The following is a 21,257-nucleotide window of genomic DNA, read 5'->3' as shown; positions in this document are numbered from 1 at the left end:
TCGAAGCAGTTAGGATAGTGCGACGGGTTTTACTGCAGGCGTTTAAGCGGAGGGAAGACAAAAAACGTTGTATAGAATTTGCTATATGGGTATACTTTTTAAAGAGAGAGAGAGAGAGAGAGAAAGAGAGAACTTTATTTTGGAGACACCGAGTGCAGGTTTGAGTGTGTGGCCTCAGCCGAGGTGCGGAAGCTACCTGTACCATCCGTTGCATCACAGTTCGTTGATTCATGAGGCAAAAGCTACTCAAGGCTTGATCCCAGGACTTCAAGGAGCCCCCCATCATACCGAAGGCATTGTCCCTCCTGGCATCAGTACCATAAATTATAGTGCCATTCAATCAATCACAGGGGAAGTAGAGCTGGGACACGGCGGCGGCTGCAGCTTTTGAGCGAAGTGCAGCTGCCGCGCCACGTCATGAACCATGTCCCGCGCGGTCCTTGCCCCCTGGCCCAACAGTCAGCCCCATGCCTGGCCAATAAGGGATATAGTAAAATCTCAACAATACTGCCCTTGTGATCCGTTGTAGTGTCACCTTGGGGAACGGGAAATTATAAAACAAGTACCCCCGTCCGAATTTTTCGCGAACGCTAATAAAGAGCCTACTGTGACATTCGAAATTTTATAATAAATAGTAGCAGTAAGCGGTGTTTTGTTTGACTCCACAGCTTTCTTACTCAGCGCTCAAAGCAATTGTTCGATTATCAAAATTTGTTGTCATACCGTAAGTGGCGTAATGGCGCAAGATATGGTTCCTCACATACAATATTGATTTCTTTGATTAAATCAGATGAATAAATCCACGCCTCGTAATCTCAAGCTACACATTAGCCACTAACAAGTTGTACTCGCAAGTAACTCTGAGTTCCGTGGGTTTGTTTAAAATCTTACCTAAACTGGTCAGAACATGTCATTCATGTCTGCTTGAAGATATCTAGGTCAACAGCTTTGATATACCGATTCATACAGATCTTATCAATGTGGTTGAAGAAACAATTGCATTTATCAGTTATTCCCTCATACCTTGTGCATTTCCTTTAAGTATAGGTATTAGGAAATAAAAGTTACTCAGACCGGCCCCAGCACCATCACAAGAAAGCCTTGCGAATCGTATGCACACTATCTCAAATAGAAAGCTCCATTTTTTAGATATTGAAAAAAGTACTTTTTTCTCAACTTTACAGCAATTTTTCTTTATCACTAGATTAAGAATAATTTGTAACCTTCATTAAAAAATATTCAAAAAACGAGAGACAGCTTATAATTCACTTACGAACTACCTTAGTGAGCATAGACCGCGGGAAAACAGCGGCAGCTAAATTATACTGATTTTAAATGCTTCTCTGTATCTCTAAATGAATCTGTAATTTATGAATCGCATTGCTTTAGAAATATTTGGAAAGAGAAAAAGATATTAAAACTGCTTGTGCTGGATATATCTGGTCTTAACATACTTTCCTGTCTTTTAGACATTGTTTGTATTTACCAAGTTAGTGTAGCATGCATCACCTATGTTAACTATTTATCTTGTGGAAATATACAACTGTAACAATTGTTTGTTTAGTCTTGTGATTAGTTTTGATATGCTGATATAATCAACATCTTTTTTTTGTACTGTACCAAGTGTGGTGGCTTGTTCTGTCATTATAATTTTGAAGTGTTCGTGGTTCTCTTCTAGTACAGCGTTTTTGCACGGATGTGTTTTCTTTCACTGCGTTCACTGTTTTCCGATCTGTACTCCCGGTAGGAGTCTTCATCAGAAGGCGTACGAGTCTTGTTTTGTGCGCTTCGTGGACATAAATAGATCTATTTGCTTGTGTCCGAAATAAACTAAAATTGTAATTGAATTTCGAGTTTTGTGCATACCTAGTGGCAGGAATAATTCGTATGAGTTCGGGGGTGGGCCTTTCCCCATATGAGCTAGAAAACCTATTCCGAGCGAGGTTTCAGGGGCACACTAAATATGCATGACACCTCTTAAACGCACCAAAGTGTTCAGTTCTGTGTGATAATCAGAAGAGGATAGAATTTAGCTATATGCAAGAGAAGTAGGAGTTTCCACAAGATGTGTACATCTATGATGACAAATTTTTATAAACGACTGTGATAACAGAAGAGGTATGTTGATATGTCGGCACTCTTTTCTGCAGATCTCTGCGAAGCCGGGAAGGTTTCTTTCATCACGCGAACACTCCGATGTAGAATTCCTGGTGCATCCTGAGAAATTCCCAGACCAACGGGAAATTCGAGCCCACAAGCAGTTTCTGACGCTCAGGAACGAAATCCTGGCACAGTTTTTCAGGGTGTACCCCACTGCGGCAAGGGTGAAAGAAACTGGCGTCCATCCTTGTGGCTACTACAAAGTGCTGGAGTGAGTATCCCCGGTGGATATGCGTTTGTGGAACACGCTTTGTTTTGCTGGTACACGTTTTAGCTGGAAAAGTCAGTGTGAGAGCAAATGAGACGAGTTTGAACAACGTGTTTCAAAAGAATGAAGCCAATTATTCGTGACTTTTATATCCCTAATGCTGAATAATCAATTTCAAGAGTTTCCAGCAGTTTGTTTTTCACAAGTGTTAATCAAGGTTATGTCCGGCTGAGGGACACTTGAGTCGTGATTGTATGAGAAAAGCTGAATACGGGAACGTGTTGTCTGGGCTATTATTCAGGCGTTAAATTACACCATTGGGGAAGAGTTTAGGTCGCTGTCCGTTCAGGATAAAATATTTTCTTTGGAGAGTTGTTTTATCGCTTCAAACATTATGAAGAACCCGAAGCACGTGTACAAAAAAATTCACGTATGCATTTCTTTTTGTCTATTCATACTTGGCCGAAGAAGATTAGACGAAATCCCCTAGTACCTTGGAACAAAGCAACGCCCTTCGTGGGTGAATAGTTGCTTAGCGGCGAAGTGAAAAGTGAATCATTTTGCCCGGTCTTTTGAAGGCTGTTTGTGCGCTTTATATGGAATCTCTTTGTGTACTGTTGTGATGTGGAATAATTACACGCACATACACCGATTGATACAACAGCCACACGAGTTTACTACCCTTAATTTGGTCTAAATAACTTTAATTTACTTTAATGAACCTTATTTACCTTAGTTCACAATTCAACTTATTCAATTCGATTCAACCTGACTTTATTTTAAACTTCCCGAGCCGACCCTATTCTCTCTTAGTGTTTTTTATCGCTGCCTTAGCAGGTGTTAATCCAACTAAATTTGTTTTATTTAGGCTAATTCCTTCTTATAATTAACCGCCCCAGTGGGCATTGGATAAGACAATGCTCTCGTGAGCGCTAGGACGCGGGGTCTATCCGGGCTGCAGTGACTGCTTTAATGGTAGAGGCAAAAAAGGAAAAAAGATGTGTGTTGAAACTGTCCAAAATTTAGCGTAGATTAGAGATACCGTGTGTCGAAACTTTAGCGTAGATTATAGATAACTGAGTGGTCAAAATTAACCAAGAACTCTCCATTACCGCGCACCTCAAAGCCGAGATGTACCTTCGGCACGTACGAAACTACAACCAATCTATATTATAAATCAAATACTTGTCAGTACTCGTTTTTGACGCATAATTAGTAGCCATTCTGTGTCGGCACATATTTTTGAATAAAGATGCACCTAAGTAACCATTTTTCGACGTGAGGAAGTGCGGTGACTTGGCGCAAAGGAAGCCCAATTCAGCCTGCTCAGCAGACCAAAAGTCAAATATCACACTAACAGTTTTTTTTTTATTTTTGGCTTTGCACCTGTGGACAATCGGGTGCCACTCAAATGTTTTGACGACGAAGGCAACCTTTCGCGTTTGCTGAGAACTACAAGGCTTTCGATTATTTGGAAGGAAGTGAAAAATCGGCCGGTAGGCTACGCAGTCTGACGAACGTGGGAGAGTTAAGGCACTTCATCTGAGCGACTGTAACTGCAGCTATAGCCTTTATTTCCCCAGGATGCGGCATAAAACGGAGCAAAAAGGTACAGCTTCATCTAGAAACGTGCTTCTGAAAACAAATATAGTGCCTGAAAGTGACAAGTAACAAACGAATGACTCGTTTTGAAACGTTGCAGCATTTCTCAAGCACTAACAAGGCGTTTCACGGTACTGTTACACTTTACAAAAAGAAACGACCGGTGACAAGGCGTACGCTTCGCCAAAGTGTAGAACTCCGGGATAATCATAAAGCACGTGGACTGCGTCAATACAGAGGTTCTTCAGTGTGATTAATAAAAACTGAGCGTCACTGCAGCGTAGATACCACCGCTATAGAAAAAACACATTATGGAAGATTTATGCATTCAGACCGTGAAGCATTGTCAGAAATTGTGGTGTCGGTGAGAAGCCGGGATGGTTTCACGCTGTTTTTTTCGTCGACCATTTAGAGCTAGTCAGAAAACGAGAAAAAAATAAGCCCAGTCCTAGTTTGTAATTTCCTGAAACAGTGGAGCTGTGGTGGCCTTGTTTCGCTTCGAAGGTCAAAGGCCGCGTGCCGGTGTGCGGCAGCGTTGTCGCCACTCAAATTTGCGGCTTGCAGGAAGGAATCCACAGCTAACGTCACCGGGGGAAGCTTCCCTGCCCTCTCTCTCCAATAGCGGCACGGGGAGTAGCGGATCCTTACCTGACCACTGCGCCCTCTATCTGTCGGTCTGGGAACCGGCTTTTGCGAGACCAGTCACAGAGTACACGCAGTACAAATTGCACGGAGTTTTAATAAAGTAGGCAGGGAAACAGCATTTCTAGGGAGGGCAGATAACGTGAGAAGGGCGTGGCCTACGTAAAGATAGCCGCATTTTTAGCGTGAGAAGAAACTGTGCAGCCGCCGCGATGGGAATTTCCCAGTGCAGCTCTGAAATAAATTGTGAGCACTATCATATCGTGTCTAACATGCCGCTACCATGTCTTTCGTCATCGCAGCCAGTAAACTCTCTTGTCCGCATTCGTTTTTATTGTGAAATTATCCGGTCGCTGAGCCACGCATGTCACAATGGGCCCTTTTGACTTCAATATACAGGGTATTTCCGCTTATTTTAGCCAGTGTTTATAAATATGCCGGTGCACTCAAAGACCGCGTGACCAAACCATCATCATTATCGTGAACAGCCTATTTAGGCCAACTGCAGCACGAAAGCCTCTCCCAGTGATCTCTACCCGTTACTGTCCAGTGCTGCCTTAGTACATTCTTTGCCTCCGAATTTTCCTAATTCATTTCTCCATCTAGTTATTGTCCTTCCTCTTCTTCTAGTCTGTCTCTCGGCGTCCATTCTGTTTTCCTTGTGGTCCATCTGTTGTCCGTTGGTCGTGACACAGGACCAGCCCAAGCCCATTTTTTTTCTTAACTTGAACTATTGTATCATCTATCCGAGTTTGTTCCCTAATCCAGGAACTTCGTTTTCTCTCCCTCAGCGTTACTCCTACCATTATTCTCTCGATGACACGTTGGGCGCACCGAAGCTTGCTTTCTAATTGTTTAGTAAGTCGTCAAGTTTCCGCTACGTATGTCATCACAGGCAGGACGCATTGGATCAATACCCTTCTGCTTAGGTACAGAGGTATCTTTTCCTTATTGGCGAGTGCTTGCAGAATGCAGTCATCCCAGTCCTATTCTGGGCCTGATTTCTCCCTCGTGGTTTGTGTCCACCCTGACCATCTGGCCAAAGTAGTTATATTCTTGTACTCGTTAAAGTGTTTCGTCTCCTAGTCTAAAAAGGGCGCATTCAGCATGTTGATTTATCATTCCTTTAGTTTTAGTCATATTTATTTTTAGCCCCACAGCGAAGCTCTCTGATTGTAGTGCCTCAATCATGCTTTGGAGTTGCTCTGGTGATTCCCTGAGCAAGACTGTCATCTGCAAACATTAGCTGGCTCAAGTATTCGCCGTTTACCCGTAAGTCTACGTTTTCCCAGTGAAGCCTCCTGAATACGCTCTCCAGACATGTGAACAATTTTGGTGAGATGGTATCTCCTTGTCGCTCTCCCCTTAGGATCGGGAATTTATCACTTTGCCTGTGAAGTGTAATTCTGCCAGTGCATTCCTCATATATGTCGTCTAGGAGTGGAAGGTAGGTCTTCTCTATTCCTTGGTTCTTTAAGTCGTTCATCACTCCGGCGGAGCTTACTGAATCGAACGCTATTTCCTAGTCTACAAATATAATTTAAAGTGGTTTAATATACACTGCAATTTTTGTATTACTTTGTAATGGCGTGGTTGTGATGTAGTGTATCCTTTTTGGAACCCAGAATGTTCCCAGGGTTGTTGGAAGTCTAGGCTCGCGGTTGTGCGGCTGTTGTCTTGTTAAATCGCTTGTATGCAACCGACAGAAGACTGATGAGTCTGTAGGTCGTAAGATCTTTATCTCCAGTTATATTTCCCCTCTCCATCTTCTTTGTGAATGATGAAGACGAAATAATGAAGTTCTTTTGACGCTCGAGCCGAGATAACGATCTCGACTCGCTCCGATGACCGAAGGCCGATGCATGAAGCAGGTGACGGACTGCCTTTCTTGCTGGATGTTAGGTTTATTTTGTCCTATTTACATTACTCCAAGTAATTACATCAGGACAGAATGACGTTTACATTGTCACTGTGCCGGCAGCATTATGTTCAGCCAAGATCTTTACTGAACTAGATCCCTTTCGACTGACCCCAGACAAAACCCAACACTCCTGTTTTGATCCCAAAAAACCACGCATCCAAAGAGGGCGTTCAAGGAAAAGCGAAAACACCTTTCAAAATATTTAACATAAACCATTGATTGGCCACAAGAATAAACCAGTCCTACACATGTCCCCACCTGCGGTCACATGACACAACGCTCTCTCTCATGCGCTCATAGTACGTTTCTCACGCACGTTATTGCAACCGACAAGCAAATACAAGGCGTCTGCCACCTAAAGCCCCTCACCGCGTGGAGTGGTCACACCATTACGTTGAGCGTGTGGCATCTGCTCAAAAGCCAAAGCCGAATGCTTAGAGCAGTCTTCGCGCGGCTAACATCTTACAGTGCCCTCGCCTTGGCGCCTCGCACTTGTCCGCGCGCCTCCGCCGGCAAAATGAGAGAGTCGTGGCCAATCCCCTCTCAGACTAAGGGACGCCGCTGTGCGCGACTGACACAGGGGCTGGGCTGCTCTAATCCTAGGAGGCCATTTTCGAGGCGAATTACCATAAAAGAACAGCACCTACGTGGGCTTCGCAAATCCTCAAAGTCATTGCCGTGCGCCTTTTCCTCACTAAGAGACGGCATCCTTTCGCTTCCCGTGAGCTCGTCAACGAACTGCCGCCTACCAACGCAACAGAGGTACTCGGGATAAGCACCCGCGTCTTTTACCACGCAAAAGGAAGGAACACAAAGCATGCACTCAGCGGCCCCCAACTTCGCGTCCCTGCGGTTGCATGAAAGGGACGCAACATGACAGCTACAAGCGGAGGCGACGCCGATATATGAGCCTCCGGCGCCTTTCAATAATTTCATGAGGAGCCCGAACTTAACATCTCCCTCACTGTGAATCAAAACTATGTTGGCGTTTTCCTGGATTTGGGTTCTTGTAAGTCTTTAAACACACTGAGAATAGTTCATCAAGCATTTCCAGTGTTAAATCTTGATCCTCTTTTAGAAGGTCTACCGTTATGCCGTCGTGCCCTGCAGCCTTTCCTCTTTCATGGCCTTAAGTGCCTGTTCTACTTCCTGTTTCGTTGCTGGTGGAACATAGCAAGCAACGTTTATAGGCTCGGTACTTTCCGCCGCTCCAACTTCCCTGGCGTATAGCTGGTGTAGAATTGTTCTGCGAATTTATTATCTCTGGCATATTGTGCGTAAAGTTACCCTGTTCATCTCTATGTGCGTACATTCTGCCTCTGCCAATATCCAGCTTCCTGCTTGTTGCCTTCAAGCCTTCTCCTTTTTTCTAACGTTTTCTCGATGACCGCCATGCTGTACGCACGAATATCATTTGTTTTACTTTTCTTTATCAATTTTGACGGCTCAGCTAATTCAGTTTGATCCACCGTATTCGACAATATGATCTTCGTACGCTCCGAAAGGAGTTCCTTTGTTTGCCTGCTTAGTTTTCCAGTTGGCTTCCTACATGCTGCGTCTCCTTACCCGCTGCTTACTCCATGATTGCTGTTGTTAGGTTTTTATTTAGGGTGTCCCCACTGTCCTCGTTCTGACCGCCTAGAAGCGCGCACTTGTTCTAACGGGTTATTTATACTCCTGCAACCTGTCTATGACTGACCTGACGCTGGGTTTCGTACTTTTTATGAGCTTCCTTCTTTCTTTTTTCACATTTAGGTTACTTTGCACCCAACCATCCTATGCTCACTGCACCTAATCTTGCGTACTACTTCGACGTCCAGCACAATGCCTGGGTTGTCACTCAGAATGAAGTCAATTCAGTTTTTGTAATCCCTTCAGGAATTTTTCAAGTCCATTTTCCGCTCTCGCGTTTCCAGAAGAATGTGTTCAGTAGTTGTAGTTTATTTACTTTTCTGTTAAAGTCTCCTATTGCAATTGTGAACTGCAAGGTTCTCTTATTCAATGCTGACTCGACGTCTTCGTAGAAACTATGTACGGCCTCATCTTCGAAGCTAGGTGTTGTTGCGTAGGCTTGTATTATCTTTTACCTGTAACGCTTGTTATGGTTGATCACGACGACTCCGACCCTTTCGTTAACACCGAAGAATTCTTCCACATCTGGCATTTCCATGTGGATCAAGAATTACCCCATGCTCTTTATGTTCGTGAGGCCCCTAAAGCACAGAATATGCCCGCTAGTCAGTTGTATGCTGATATCTTCTGTTCTTCTAGCCTCACTTATCCTAATAATATCTCCCCTAACTTCTTTTTGTTACTCTAATAGTACAGCTAAGCTACCCTCGCTAGAGAGGGTTTGTCCGCTGAACTTTACCAAGTTTAAGTTCCATAGGCGGCCTGTCCGGATACAAGGATTCTTAGCACCCTCCACTCTATCAATTGCCTCACCGTCACCGTGTCAGGTGTTCTACAGCAGCTAGGGACATGGGGCCGAGATTTCAGTTGGTCACCCATGAGGGGGTTGGGCCAACGACTAAAGCTGGGTGGCCAGATTCTTCTTTTGTGAGGGAGTGCTGTTTGTGTCCCCAAAAGGCTTCCTTGAATGGTTGAACCTTTCTAGTGTAGCCTTCAAGGCATCCGGGATGGCGTTTTACTTCCGGACGAAGTAGAACTCCATACCTGGGAATAAATGCGTGTTAGTAACCTTTGTATATAATGTGTCACCTTACTTTTTTGTGGTTTGCTTGGTTGGATAAATAGTCTAATTTAAGTAGCCAACTTCTTAGGCAACAAAAAGCTATCAAAAAGAAATTCCAGTTAAAAAGTTGCAGGCCAGTTTGCAAAACGTGTTAATGAAAAGTTTGTTTTTGTTTATGTTGAGTGTTAGTGTTTTTTGGCTTCCTGACAATGCTCGGGAAAAACAAAAACAAAAAATTACACCATCGTCACACGTGGGAACCCTGAGGGGATGCAAAGCCGGGGAGCAGTAGCGTGTTAATTGGTTGTTAGAGTAAAGACATGTGTAGTAGCGTATTAAATGTCTTCTTTATTTATCGAGTAGTGGTGAACGTTTGGCGACTTCTCGTTCTCGAAGCGAGGAATCCGCTGTTCGACGCTGCGGTTTCGAAGCGTTGTCACTGTGCCGAAAGCCAGCGTCCATTGTCAGCTCATCGGACGGCGCAGCGTTGTCTCGACAGAAAGCCGCAACTGAAGGGAGCAGCGGCGCGGACCTGGTTATCTGAAGTGGAGAGGAGAAGGGGGGACGTGAGCAGCGAGTACAAGTGGTGTGGAGAGGGGGAGCAGAGGAGCAGCACGCTCGCCATCGCACAGGTGGTGTGCAGAGGAGGTGGGCAGAGAGAGCGGCGTTATCATAGCTGTTGTGGAGAGGAGGAGAGGTGTGGTCGCCGGACCTCGGAGGACGGAGCCTCGACTAAGAGATGCTTTGCATCTAAAACGCAAAGTGACATGATAGGCAGTAACGAGGGTTTGCAATGTTCTCGAACGGCCGGCGTATGATCAGTCCCAGCCGCACTGCCCTTTGAAAGGTGACGGGGCAGTGACGTAGGCGTTTTCTGTGCGTTTACGGCAGCGATTTCGCCCCCTCGCTACAGTTCGTTATGGCGATAAGCCGATTCTGTGGTTATTGCTTGAGCTGGCGGAAGGCATTCTGCAATCTTCTCCCCTGTCGCTTTTTATGTTTATCCTCCGAACGGTTGGGAGCACTACAATCAAGAAGCACAAGCATGCATGACGCATAGTGATATTTTTTTGTATTTTGCGGGCATCATCAGTAGGCCAAAAGACTGTAATACTTTATAGAAGGAGAAAAACAGCTTATTCGAATATTTTGTCAACCGCTCGGCAACTTTCTAATTTTAGTTTTTTCCTATCTTCGTGAATCCGGAAGCCTTAGAATTAACCTTGACTAATTATGCAATCAGAAAATTGCAGAAAATAGCGTGAAACACTTCATTTAAAGGTGAGCAATATGCATTTGGGCGCGTCATCTTAAAATGCAACGGCTCATTGTTAAACTCTGCTAGATATTAACTGAAACAGCCGCAAAATTTCTACTTTGTTCCCCCGCCTGTCGTAGAAGGAGGAAAGGGCTCGGCGTACAATCGTTCCGCTGTAAAAACAATGTCGTCAGTGTCAGTCTTCGTGATCTAAGGCTCGTCGACCGAATTCTATTACAGCCTGTGTCCTGGCGCAATTTTCTCATTTTCTGAAAAGAGAAAACTCGTATTCCTGCACAGCAGAGCATAGAGACGGACGGGACCCAAAACAGGACGTTGTTTTAGTAGCCACAAGAAGTGCCTGACGAAAGGCACAGAAAAAATTTGTCCACGGTTCACACGAGAGCGAGGCACTCATGGGCGCCCATTGAGGGGTTGCGCTAGAAAAGAGAAAAGGCGAGTTGCATAGGTAATCTTATTGTTTCTACCGACTTGGTTGTGAACCAACACACCTCTTTAGCCATTTAAGGCGCTTACGTCGATGTTGAGCTCAGGAAACGAATTGAAAACAGCAGTACAGGCAGGTGTGGTGCGCAAATAACAAAAGTTAAGAATGTGTCTGTGTGCAGCGCTCCCAAAATAAAGAAATGTGCTTCGTGTCTCATTGGGCTCGTTATTTTTGCGCCTGTTTCGCTAAAGTGCCAGTTGAGGCACCGGAATTCAGAACAAACGGGCCGAACGCGTGGTCATCTTTCACATACCTATAAAAATAAAGTTCTGGTAGCGCCAATATTAATCCGTTTTAATGTAAATGGTGCCGGCCACGAGACGGATGTGAATTTGGGGGCCTCTGAAATGGGGTTTGAAACTGAAAGGGGAAGTTACAGACTTCAGCACGGTAGATCTCAGGAACCTCCAAAGAGAGACAAAGTGGTCTAAAAAGTAGACCACCTAAGGCCAAGTCAAGGCGCTTCTATGATTAGCTTTAATGAGGACAGGGTTTTAGATAAACAAGAGTGCACGACCAGAAATTCTCTAGGGCTGCCGAAGGTAACGACGTGGTTTTCTGTTTTTCAACACCAGCAAATAAGGCCGCTTCGTAAGAATAATTGCAATGAAGGACGGGAATTCACTTTTTGTCATTTCCAAGCTGGAGGTTCGCATATATAGATTTTTTTATTTTGGGAACTGATTATTCATGCAGAATCTGTATATTTAATTTTTTCCTCCACATAGAGCCAGGCGGAGAAATGCTTGCGTAAAGATGCAGCATGAAATAAACCATTCTGCCATAAACACATGGTACAGCTGTTAAAAGACACGGTCGGCATCTTTTCTGCATTGGGGGGCCTGACGATTTCGGGCTGCTCACTGTGACAGTTAGCGAGGTAAAAAATGACACGGGAAGTGACCCCGATAGTACGAAGGTGTTCAGGCTGTTTAGGCATAAAATGAAGGAAGATTGTTTTCGCAAATTCTTTCGTACCAAAAATTCTTATGTGCAGGAAAATTTGGGGTGGCGGAGATGGCGTTTGTGTAGCTCCCCGCATCAGATTGGGATTCAGAGAAAAGTTCAGCTACAATGCTAGTTGCACGAAGTAGCAATAGTGGCCATTCGCGTGGAGTTTGGACGTTGTAACGGCAGGTGGCTGTAATCCTTCCGGATCAAACAAACATTTTAAATTTCCCTTGCGCCTGTTATAGCATACATCATTCTCGTCGGCCAACCAACTTTAAGGGCCTATTGTTAGGTATACCTTCATGGTTACCGTTATGTATCTGCAACTTTGTTCTTTACAACGGAAAACAAACGTAAACTGTCTTTATGTTGATCCGGGGGTGCTTACTTACTTTATTAGACTCTAATGCGTAACGTTATGTGTAAAGTCGACCATATTTGGCCCATTATAACCACGCACCACCACATATGCGCTTTCACAGCCACAAAGTGGGTCGCAGACGAAGAAGACGGTATGCTGGTGAATAACTGGGTTCCAAACTGCATGCCCTATGGAAGCCAGTTAGAACGTTATACAGGTGCATATCTGAATTCACCGCCAAGGTATTACAAAATTTTCTTTGGCTTTTCTGGAAATTACGTTCCTCGTACGCTCGCTTCACCCCAACTACACTGAAACCGAATTTCCGCTGATCCGGCTATTCAATAACAGCATCGTGATATCACAGAATACAAGACAGGGAGAGACCGTTCCTGCAATATTGTAGGTCGAGGATGGGCTGTGTACCATAAGTGTGTATGTATATCGGTTGCGATTCAATAGTGAGTGCTAGTGCGACTTAAAAGCAGGTTTCACCAGCTAGAACGTAATTCTCGTCTACCTTTGGCGGGTACGTGGGAATATTTTGTTTGTTATTTTATTTAAAAATACTTTACAGGCTCTATTATGGAGCATGGAGTAAGTGCGGTGCATACGAAAAAATGCTTGTGGGTGAAACTTCTGCCACATTACGAAGTAATACACTGAAACTAATAACAATGGTTGCACAAATGACAACGAGGGGTTTCAGGAAACAACAACAATTTAACAGACGCAAAAAACACCATGAAGAAAAACAGAATTCAAGGAGGATAAACAATGCTATCGAGATAAATTTTTCAGCAATTGCTCGCGAAAATTTCCATGATTAGTTAAATTGACGATGACCTCGGAGAGGTCATTACCGAGTGCTATGGTAGGATGCAAAGCCAACGAATTTTGTTAATTTGTTTTTCCAGAGATGCGTGTGATGCTTTGTTCATTGTGTAGTCATTTAGTCATGCGCAATGGTGGTGTGGGGCCAGGAAGCGTGAATATATTTGTGGAGCAAAGTAAGGAGGGCAACTGTGCGCCGTATATCTATATAAGTGTTGCACAGAATGGCGTTCCAAGAAACGGCGTTCCTGGAACTAGTTCCTTTTGGTAGGAACGGAGGAACGCCACCGTACTACTACAGGGGGAGGAACTGTAACGGTAACTCGTTGCGTGGACGAATGAGCGGCAGAGGGAATGGCGTTCGTTATGTAAACGTTACATCGCTATGATTTACCGTTTTGTTTTATGCCAAGAATTCAGGGCTCTGAAGCTGGAACAAATGCCACAGGCCTACACAGGGGTTCTGTTCTTATAAGCTGCCCAATTTGCCCGCCTTTCTCTGGAGCGTGCTTCCTTGAAGGTCAAAAGCAGAAGAATAACCACGCAGCAGGCTGCAGCCTGTCGGGCTGGTTGCACCGGCGGCACACGGCCTGGTCGCTTAGTCGGCTGCAGATGCGCACAAGGCGGGTGCTTCGGGGCCTTTTTGATTCCTCTTCCGCAGCAATCTTTTCTTCTGCGCATAAGGGTAGAACATGAAATTGGAGCAGGAGAAGGCGTGACGGTACCTGGTTCATCTCACGCGTATTATCTACACTAAAGGCGGCCGTGCCAGCCAAATGGGCCGTACGAGACTGCTCTTTGTCAATGCACACCAGGATAGCCGGCCTGCGCTCACCGCGTTTAAAAACTATATAGGCGCGAAGTTCTCCGCCTGAGATTCTTGGGATATTTCCGCTGCCGCACAAAGTGAGGCGAGAGCTATCTAATCTGATGCGCAACAGCAACTACCCCTGAGAGCTGCAAGCCGAATCTGACCTCGAACGTTTGATCGGCGTACGGCACGGACATGGCGCTCGAACGCGCCGCGGTAAACTTAATTCCTCGCGCACCAAGCGGACCATCAGTTTTGTGATGCGCCCACTGCCAGGTTTCCTGTGACGATTGGTTTCCGAATTTTCTTGGTTTCCTTATTCCGAAAATTCCTCTAGGAGCCTTTCGTTGAATTCGTTTTATCGCCAGATAATCTGCCGCCGGCGGTATACATATTCGAATAATACACGTAGTGTGATGTGAGTGTTAAATTGATCACCTTATTTCGCCTGAGGAGTATCCGACACAACAATTTAAATAAAAAAAAAATAAACTGTAACGTTAATGTAACGATGCGTTACAATGTTCAAAGTGTAACTGGACCGCGTTTCTTTCTCAATATTGGATCTTGTAACGCGAACTCGTTTCAATATTGGAAGGCAACGAGGAACGAGATCTCGTTCCTATTTTAGAGGAACTTGTACAACACTGATCTAGATGCTGTAATTAAAGGTAGTGTTTTATTGGTGTGATGCTCGAGGGGTGACTATAAATTCGTGAAATGAACCGTGACGCTTTGTTTTGCACAGCTTCTACCTGGTAAATGAAGTAGGCTTGGAATAAGGACCATACAGGTGATGCGAATTCCACCTGCGGGCAAACAAAGGTTAAGCAAGCATGTTTACGGGCTTTATTTGGCGTGTTTGGTAGGTTTTGCCGTAAGTATACAAGCTTTCCTGATGCGTTTGCAGAGATGTTTGTTGCATGTGCCGCCCAAGTAAGATTAGAGGCGAGAAGGACGCCCAGGTATTTATAAGAAGATGACCGTGACACCTTGGAATTTTTTGTGTAGTAATCAAATGCAAGAGTTATTGTTTTCCGACTAACGGATATTACTTTAAATTTAGATAAATTTAAAGTCATTTCCCATTCACCACGCCACTTGTTAATGAGATTAAGTTCTTTCTGCAGAGCAAGATGGTCATAGGTTCTATATATAGAACGGTATAGAATGCAATCATCAGGAAAAAGCCGTACTGAAGAAGGAATATTAGTTGGGAGATCGTTAAGGTAGGTTAAAAAAAGCAGTGGCCCCAAGATCTACCCTGAGGAACTCCGGAGGTGACGTCGGAAACTGTAGAGGAAGAGTTAGTAACCACAGTCAACTGCTCTCGAAAAGACAAAAAGTTACGGATCCACGATAACGTTAGCGAATCTGATGAAGCGGCTTCTGGCGACAAGGAAGCCAATTTTGGGGACGTGAGCACGCAGAGCCTGTCATCAGTAGTACCACACGGACGAAAATGGTAAACGCGACCGAACATGGTAATAAATTGTGTGTCCAGAATATTGATGCAAAAGGCAAAATGCCTAAATTAGGCGCTCATGAAAATCAGGCAGCACATTGAAGAAATGAAAATGTTGGGATCATCAAGATAACACGTGCAGAAAGCATTTGAGGCCTAGGTAAAACATTGTCTGCGGTGGAGAACAAAGCTGTCGTACAGTTTGTGGTGGCGCTGGCGGCGTTTGAACCCGGTGGTAGTTTGGTAAGCAGAGATGCAGTCTAGGAAAATAGAGGTCCGTTGCAGAGAACAAGTTACAACTTTCTTCTGAATGACTAAGTAATGCTCAAGAGGACCAAATATCGCTTACCGCTTAAATGGGTTCATGTAATTTTGAATCAACAAATTTAGGCATTGTAGATCTCGATTGGAAAATAACAAAGAATAATCACCACACTAGTTTGAGAAATCGGGCACTGGTTACCAGTTACAATTTTCTGGTTTCAAGCTTAGAGTTGATTGCAGTAATTTACACATGTTTACAGCTGACTTGTAGTTACGAAGTAGGTCCTAAGGCCGATGCCGTGCGCCGAAACTTGCATTGAAAATACAACAAAAAATTTGAAAGACATTGCGAAAGAAATACATTTACATGCCTATAGAGCTAAGCATATGTATTTACAGGAAACCATAAACCACGCAACGCCAAAGATACCACAACAAAAGGCGGCAGATTTCAAGAATAACGGAACTGTAAACACAATACAAGCATAAAAACGAAGCAACATGGTACACCACAAAGGAAGTTTAGACTTCAAGCAGGTAGTAAATAAGTAAAGCTATAACCTTGTAGACGTATATTTTCTTATACTGGTAGGTATGGAATTCAATAATAATAGAGTATAAAATTGTTTGGATGTTCGCGTATTAGGGTTAATTATGAGGAGCAAACGATTGTTTTTGCTAGAAAAATGCGTAGAATTTGTAGTAGAAAGAAAGCGAACTTGAAAATGTCTACAAGAAGTTTATAAGGACGAGTTTAAAAAAAACTGAATATCAAGACTTCCGCGATACATTTGAGATCCCATATTTTTCTGTTTGTAGAAGGAATCCTTGAGGTAGTTAAAAAATTGCTAACGCGTGGAAACAGCTATGTGAAAGAAAGAACGGAAGCAGATATGATCAAAGTTGGCCATTCAGGCTTCGCGGGACCTAATATGCAATGTGTACATACAGACTTCACTCACTAGGAGGAGCCTTTATGTGTATCCCGCCGAAAATGCGACGGAAAATGGAGGCCTGATTTATTTTTCCGAGCTCTTCGAGAAATAGATTTGATACAAGATTTTTAGTTCTGTATCGTAAGAAAAGGACACAACCGAGAGGAAACTAAGAGATCCAACGAAAAAATAGTCACCAGGGTGAAGTATAAATATGTCAATCTTTTGGGGAACCTAAAAGCAAAGCAAATGTACTGGGTGTGCTAGTTTACTCCCGACAACTATCTACTAGAAATATAACTCTTGATCCGCTAAAGGTAAATGCAACAATGTTAGATACTTATCCCCTGGTCGATAAAGTTGAATGTTACCATTTCCACGGAGGTGTTAACTCGTGCCCCCTGGTTCGGTGCTGAAGTTACACAGTGGTTTGTGTACACCCTATAGGCAGTCAACTAGTCACTGTTTCTTCTAAAATTAAAACATTCTTGTTAATTATTTGGCGTAATGATTGAAGTCGATTCTTATGAGGCATAAAAATTGTGATTTGCGACGGTGGTGCTCGGCGGAACCTATAGGCATACAGTCCTCCTTGATAAAAGATCCCACCCTACAGCCACATAAGCAGCTGGTAAATAAAAGATGGTAAGGCCAAGCGTGACCGCCTTCTCTGATTTAGAAGACAACGCTGACATACATGTCACTGGTGTCTTCAATATATGTCATTGACGTTCCTCCCGCGTGTGACTATATACTCGGAATGTGAGGAAACAGTATGTTAAGCACTCGATATGTTTTATATTGAACGAAAGTACAACTTATTGCCAACTGTGTACGTGGAAAAATTAAACAGAAGTGAGAACCTTCTGGGAACATGAAGAATATGAAGTTTTGTTTAATGTAGCAGACTGATTGGGTATCTAATTATTTTCAGAATAGTAAAACACACCACACGTGTCGTAACTTGTGAGTTTTTTAGCGCTGAAAGCTGTCATACTGGGTTTTTTTGCTAATCATACCGAACCAAGTTAAAGGAAAGCTTTTGTGGTTCCTCACTACATCTTTGTTGCTGCATGAAGGTCAAAACATAACGTTTTTAAGATTCAATCTTCATGGTGTCTGGATATTCGGGCGGGTATTAACGAAGTTTAATTTAAATGAACCATCTGGTGTGCCAGCGCAGAGACAAGCTAGTGCCTCCAAAAAAAAACACCTAGCACAGACTCACAGTGATACGTGTGCTCAATCGTCCATTTGTTTTAAAAATTCACTCTTTTTAGGGTGCTTCGCTCCCATCCAAACTTACGGGCTCTGATTTTTACGTGGACTTCCAGGTTAAAATACTTAGATTGAGTTATTTTTAAATTACAGCTATTTTTCTGTTTTGCGGAATATTTTTGTCCTTCAGATCAAAATTTGGGTGCTATACACAGTAGAACCAATGGTACTGATATCTGTCCGCGTGTTAATTGAGAAGCCTCCAGTGCAGCCGCAGAAGCCGGAGTTCGTGTAAATTTCCGTAGCTTATGTTAGAAAGCTGTAAGGCTCCTTTATGTATTTCGGAACTTGAGTTTGCGTAGCGCGCATTGAAATTGACGGCAGAAAGTTTATGTCATGCTTGTCTTTCTTCTGCTACTTGGACTGCACAATTTGACACATGCGTGTTCGATGGCCTACGAAAAGCACAAAGCAACCTAAAAGGACTCTAGTGATGCCGAAGGAAATCCTCTATAATCGCCACTAGGTGGCATGGCCCAAGAAATACAGTGACGATATTGAAAGTACAATTAGGAAAGGCAGAACAAAGTGTCAATGTATTTCGAGAGGGGATAATGACTGTCTCCTTAATCTTTGTGTATTACGGGAAATAGCGCAATTTAAACAGCGAATAAGTAAAAGCAACAGACACACACACATTGTCGAAAAAGACCACAGATTTTGTTTCATAAGAAAAACAAAACAGGGCAATATATAAACTGTAAACTCTGACCTTAAAAACACGTAGTCAAAGTATGTCAAACATCTCTCAGAAACGATCAGCAAGGAAGTAAAGTTTCTTATCCAATGACGCAAACAATTGCAAGATAACTTCTAAGCCGGTAAATTTAAAACGCGTGAGTCTCTCGAATATTTTACCTGCCAGGCCGAACGGATGACAGAAAGGTATGTACGCATGTTGCTGGCAGTCACAAGGAATATTTCCGCATTTAACCAGATTTTTCATTGCAGGTGTGGTTATTGTGCAGGGAGTAATTCACACGCATTTTCGACTGCCTGGCGAACTTTTTTCCGAAGGCCAATGTTAGCAAGTAATGTGGCCAAGCATTCGCTAAATTACTTAGGGCGAATAAAATGTTGCTTACTCATTCTTGGAAGGCTGCGTCATGTTTAATACTTTTATAGCAGAGTTATGCGTTTTGGCGTCCTGGGGTTTGGCGTTTGTATGGACGGTGCATATTTTGAGGAGTTTATTTATCACGCAGGAAATTCAACCACCTCAAGGGCGATTACGAGTTTGTATTTCTTTCTCAACTCATTGCGTCTATAACGAAAGACAAGCTCAACTTTTTATTAAAGGGCATATTTGGCACACCTGTGAAAGTGCGCTACAAATTTCTTCCAGTTATTTTTCGGAGAACGGTGGCTTTGTTGAGAGATTAGTGTTAAAGCGAATATTTAGTGTTCTTATTGATGGCGTCTTTAACGCGAAAACGCCGACCTAAGTAAACGAAAGAAATGTTTTTTTTTCGCTAGATATCCAACCTGGGTGCTTCTTCATATAAAGCCGGCACCTATCCGATTGCTGCATTCTGAAATGGTCGAAATGGTTTGTAAAAAACTTAGCCGACAATCAAAGAATCCGTCACCAGAAAGCTTCGTGTACAACCATCATTGTTGTTTGGTGGAGGGGTGCATATTACTTCTTCTTGGCTGTGATGCGAGACGTTGTGTCAGTTGTTCAGAAGGGCAGCGACGCTTCATTATTCCGAGAAAATTTCCCATATAATATGCAGGCATCACTGCTCCTGATGTGTATGTTTTCCTACGGATTCTCATTAGGAAACACGCGACAAAAATGGTATTCCTGTTTAAGAAGCAATCACGGTCCAAGCATGACTCCGCAGAGTTTATAAGACTGAAAGATAATTCTACGTGAATGAAAGTCGGTGTTAATGCACTCGCGTTGCCGTATAACGTGCCTGTCACATGAAGCCTGGTTCTTCACACGAACGCCGAGCATAACACGATTTTTTTAGTTATAGAAAACAGCAACTTCCGGTCTCAGGCCGCATACTAACACTCATGTATGCCCAATGAAAGGACGTTATGTTGATTGTAGGCGCCGGACTGAATCGCTTCAAGGGTTTGTTAGTAATTGATACAGGACGAATTTCTAGGCAATAAAATGCGGATTTCAGGCCACGCAAGGCACTTTTTAAAGTTCCAACTTCGAAAATATAGGCACCAATAATTTTACAATAATGCAAACAATTTCCAAATTGAGACGTTCGCGACCTGCGTCTGTGATAGGAATACCAAAAGTCTTTGGCGAAATGATGGCACAAGGACTCCAACGATTAAATGTAGCCATTCGGTTGTACCATAACACTGTTAAGGTATTCCATTGATTTATTTCATAAAGGGCATGCTCACATTCATATTCTATGGTCACTGTCCGTTGCTCGAGCGTCGCATATTCGGAAACATGCATGAAAAACGAATATTGAGCGCTTGGGGTACTGCATAAAAAACGCTCTATTTTTGTGTTCGCTGAATTACGACGCAACACACGCTGTCAAATGAATGAAGACAGGCGATGGTTTCTCAAGTATTGAATATGTTCTTATCTGAGCAGTGTTAGGTTAAACTCAAGAACTTTTCCTATATAATGATATACAAAGTTAATAATGATTACATCCCAACAGTGGCAGATATACTTACACACACCTGAAGAGCGTTTTTCAAAAGGTTTTTACCAGCCGACCGAATGTTTGACCAAAAGCTCGTTTCAGAGCCCATTGGCCATGTGAATTGTAAGGCTCAAGGAGAAGAAGTTCCGCACTGATGTTTCTGTGTCGGTTCTTAAATATGCCAGGGATCTGCTAACAAGGGCGTTTTCGATTCGTAACTACACCACCTAAAATGTAGTTGGATTTCAGTATGCTTCAAGAAACGACGATGCGACTGCTCATGTTTGAAGAAATCTCTTTCGAAAGCACGACGAATGTCGTCTAACACTCGCCGTAAAAGTTGTGGAAACAATAGGAAACGAACAACACCCGCAGAATTTTTATCCAAATTTATGCTTCTTGTCACAGAGACTGAGCGCCCCATTCTACTGGGGCTGGCAGTCGTTTCCGAGAGTTGGTTCAACTGGAGGAATAGGTTCAACGCAGTGTAGTTCCTAACAGAAAATGCTGCCGGGTAACGTAAATAACAATCTCAAACTGCCCCCGAAAACGAAAGTTTGGGCTAAATGCTGCTCAAATGGGTGGCGAAATTAAAATTAGTCCCGAAAAATATAGATTCATTGGCACTATAAAAACCTCATAAAAGCCATTCTTAACCTTTTTTCTTGCTCATGAGTCACAATGACCCGACAAGAACAAAAAGAAAGGAATTAGTGATTGCCTAAAATCGA

At 43.3% G+C, this 21,257-nt stretch overlaps 1 protein-coding gene across 4 annotated transcripts in view; it reads left to right on the top strand.

Annotated features, from left to right (window-relative positions):
• LOC144149253 (BTB/POZ domain-containing protein 1-like) overlaps nucleotides 1-21,257 on the top strand; it is a 135,624-nt gene that overhangs the window by 44,239 nt on the left and 70,128 nt on the right. For 3 of the 4 annotated variants that reach the window (XM_077680805.1, XM_077680803.1, XM_077680806.1), the window contains exon 3: nucleotides 2,151-2,371. The exons of the other annotated variant lie outside the window; for it this stretch is intronic. In XM_077680805.1, coding sequence (XP_077536931.1) covers nucleotides 2,151-2,371 — 221 coding nt within the window. The remainder of the gene's footprint in view (nucleotides 1-2,150; nucleotides 2,372-21,257) is intronic. 4 annotated transcript variants of the gene reach the window in all.

This window comes from Haemaphysalis longicornis, unplaced genomic scaffold (assembly GCF_048455015.1).
Source record: "Haemaphysalis longicornis isolate Haplotype H1 unplaced genomic scaffold, Haemaphysalis longicornis Haplotype H1 scaffold_8, whole genome shotgun sequence".
NCBI lineage: Eukaryota > Metazoa > Arthropoda > Arachnida > Ixodida > Ixodidae > Haemaphysalis > Haemaphysalis longicornis.
The sequence above is the reverse complement of the archived record's forward strand: the minus strand, read 5'-3'. Positions and strand labels throughout refer to the sequence as shown.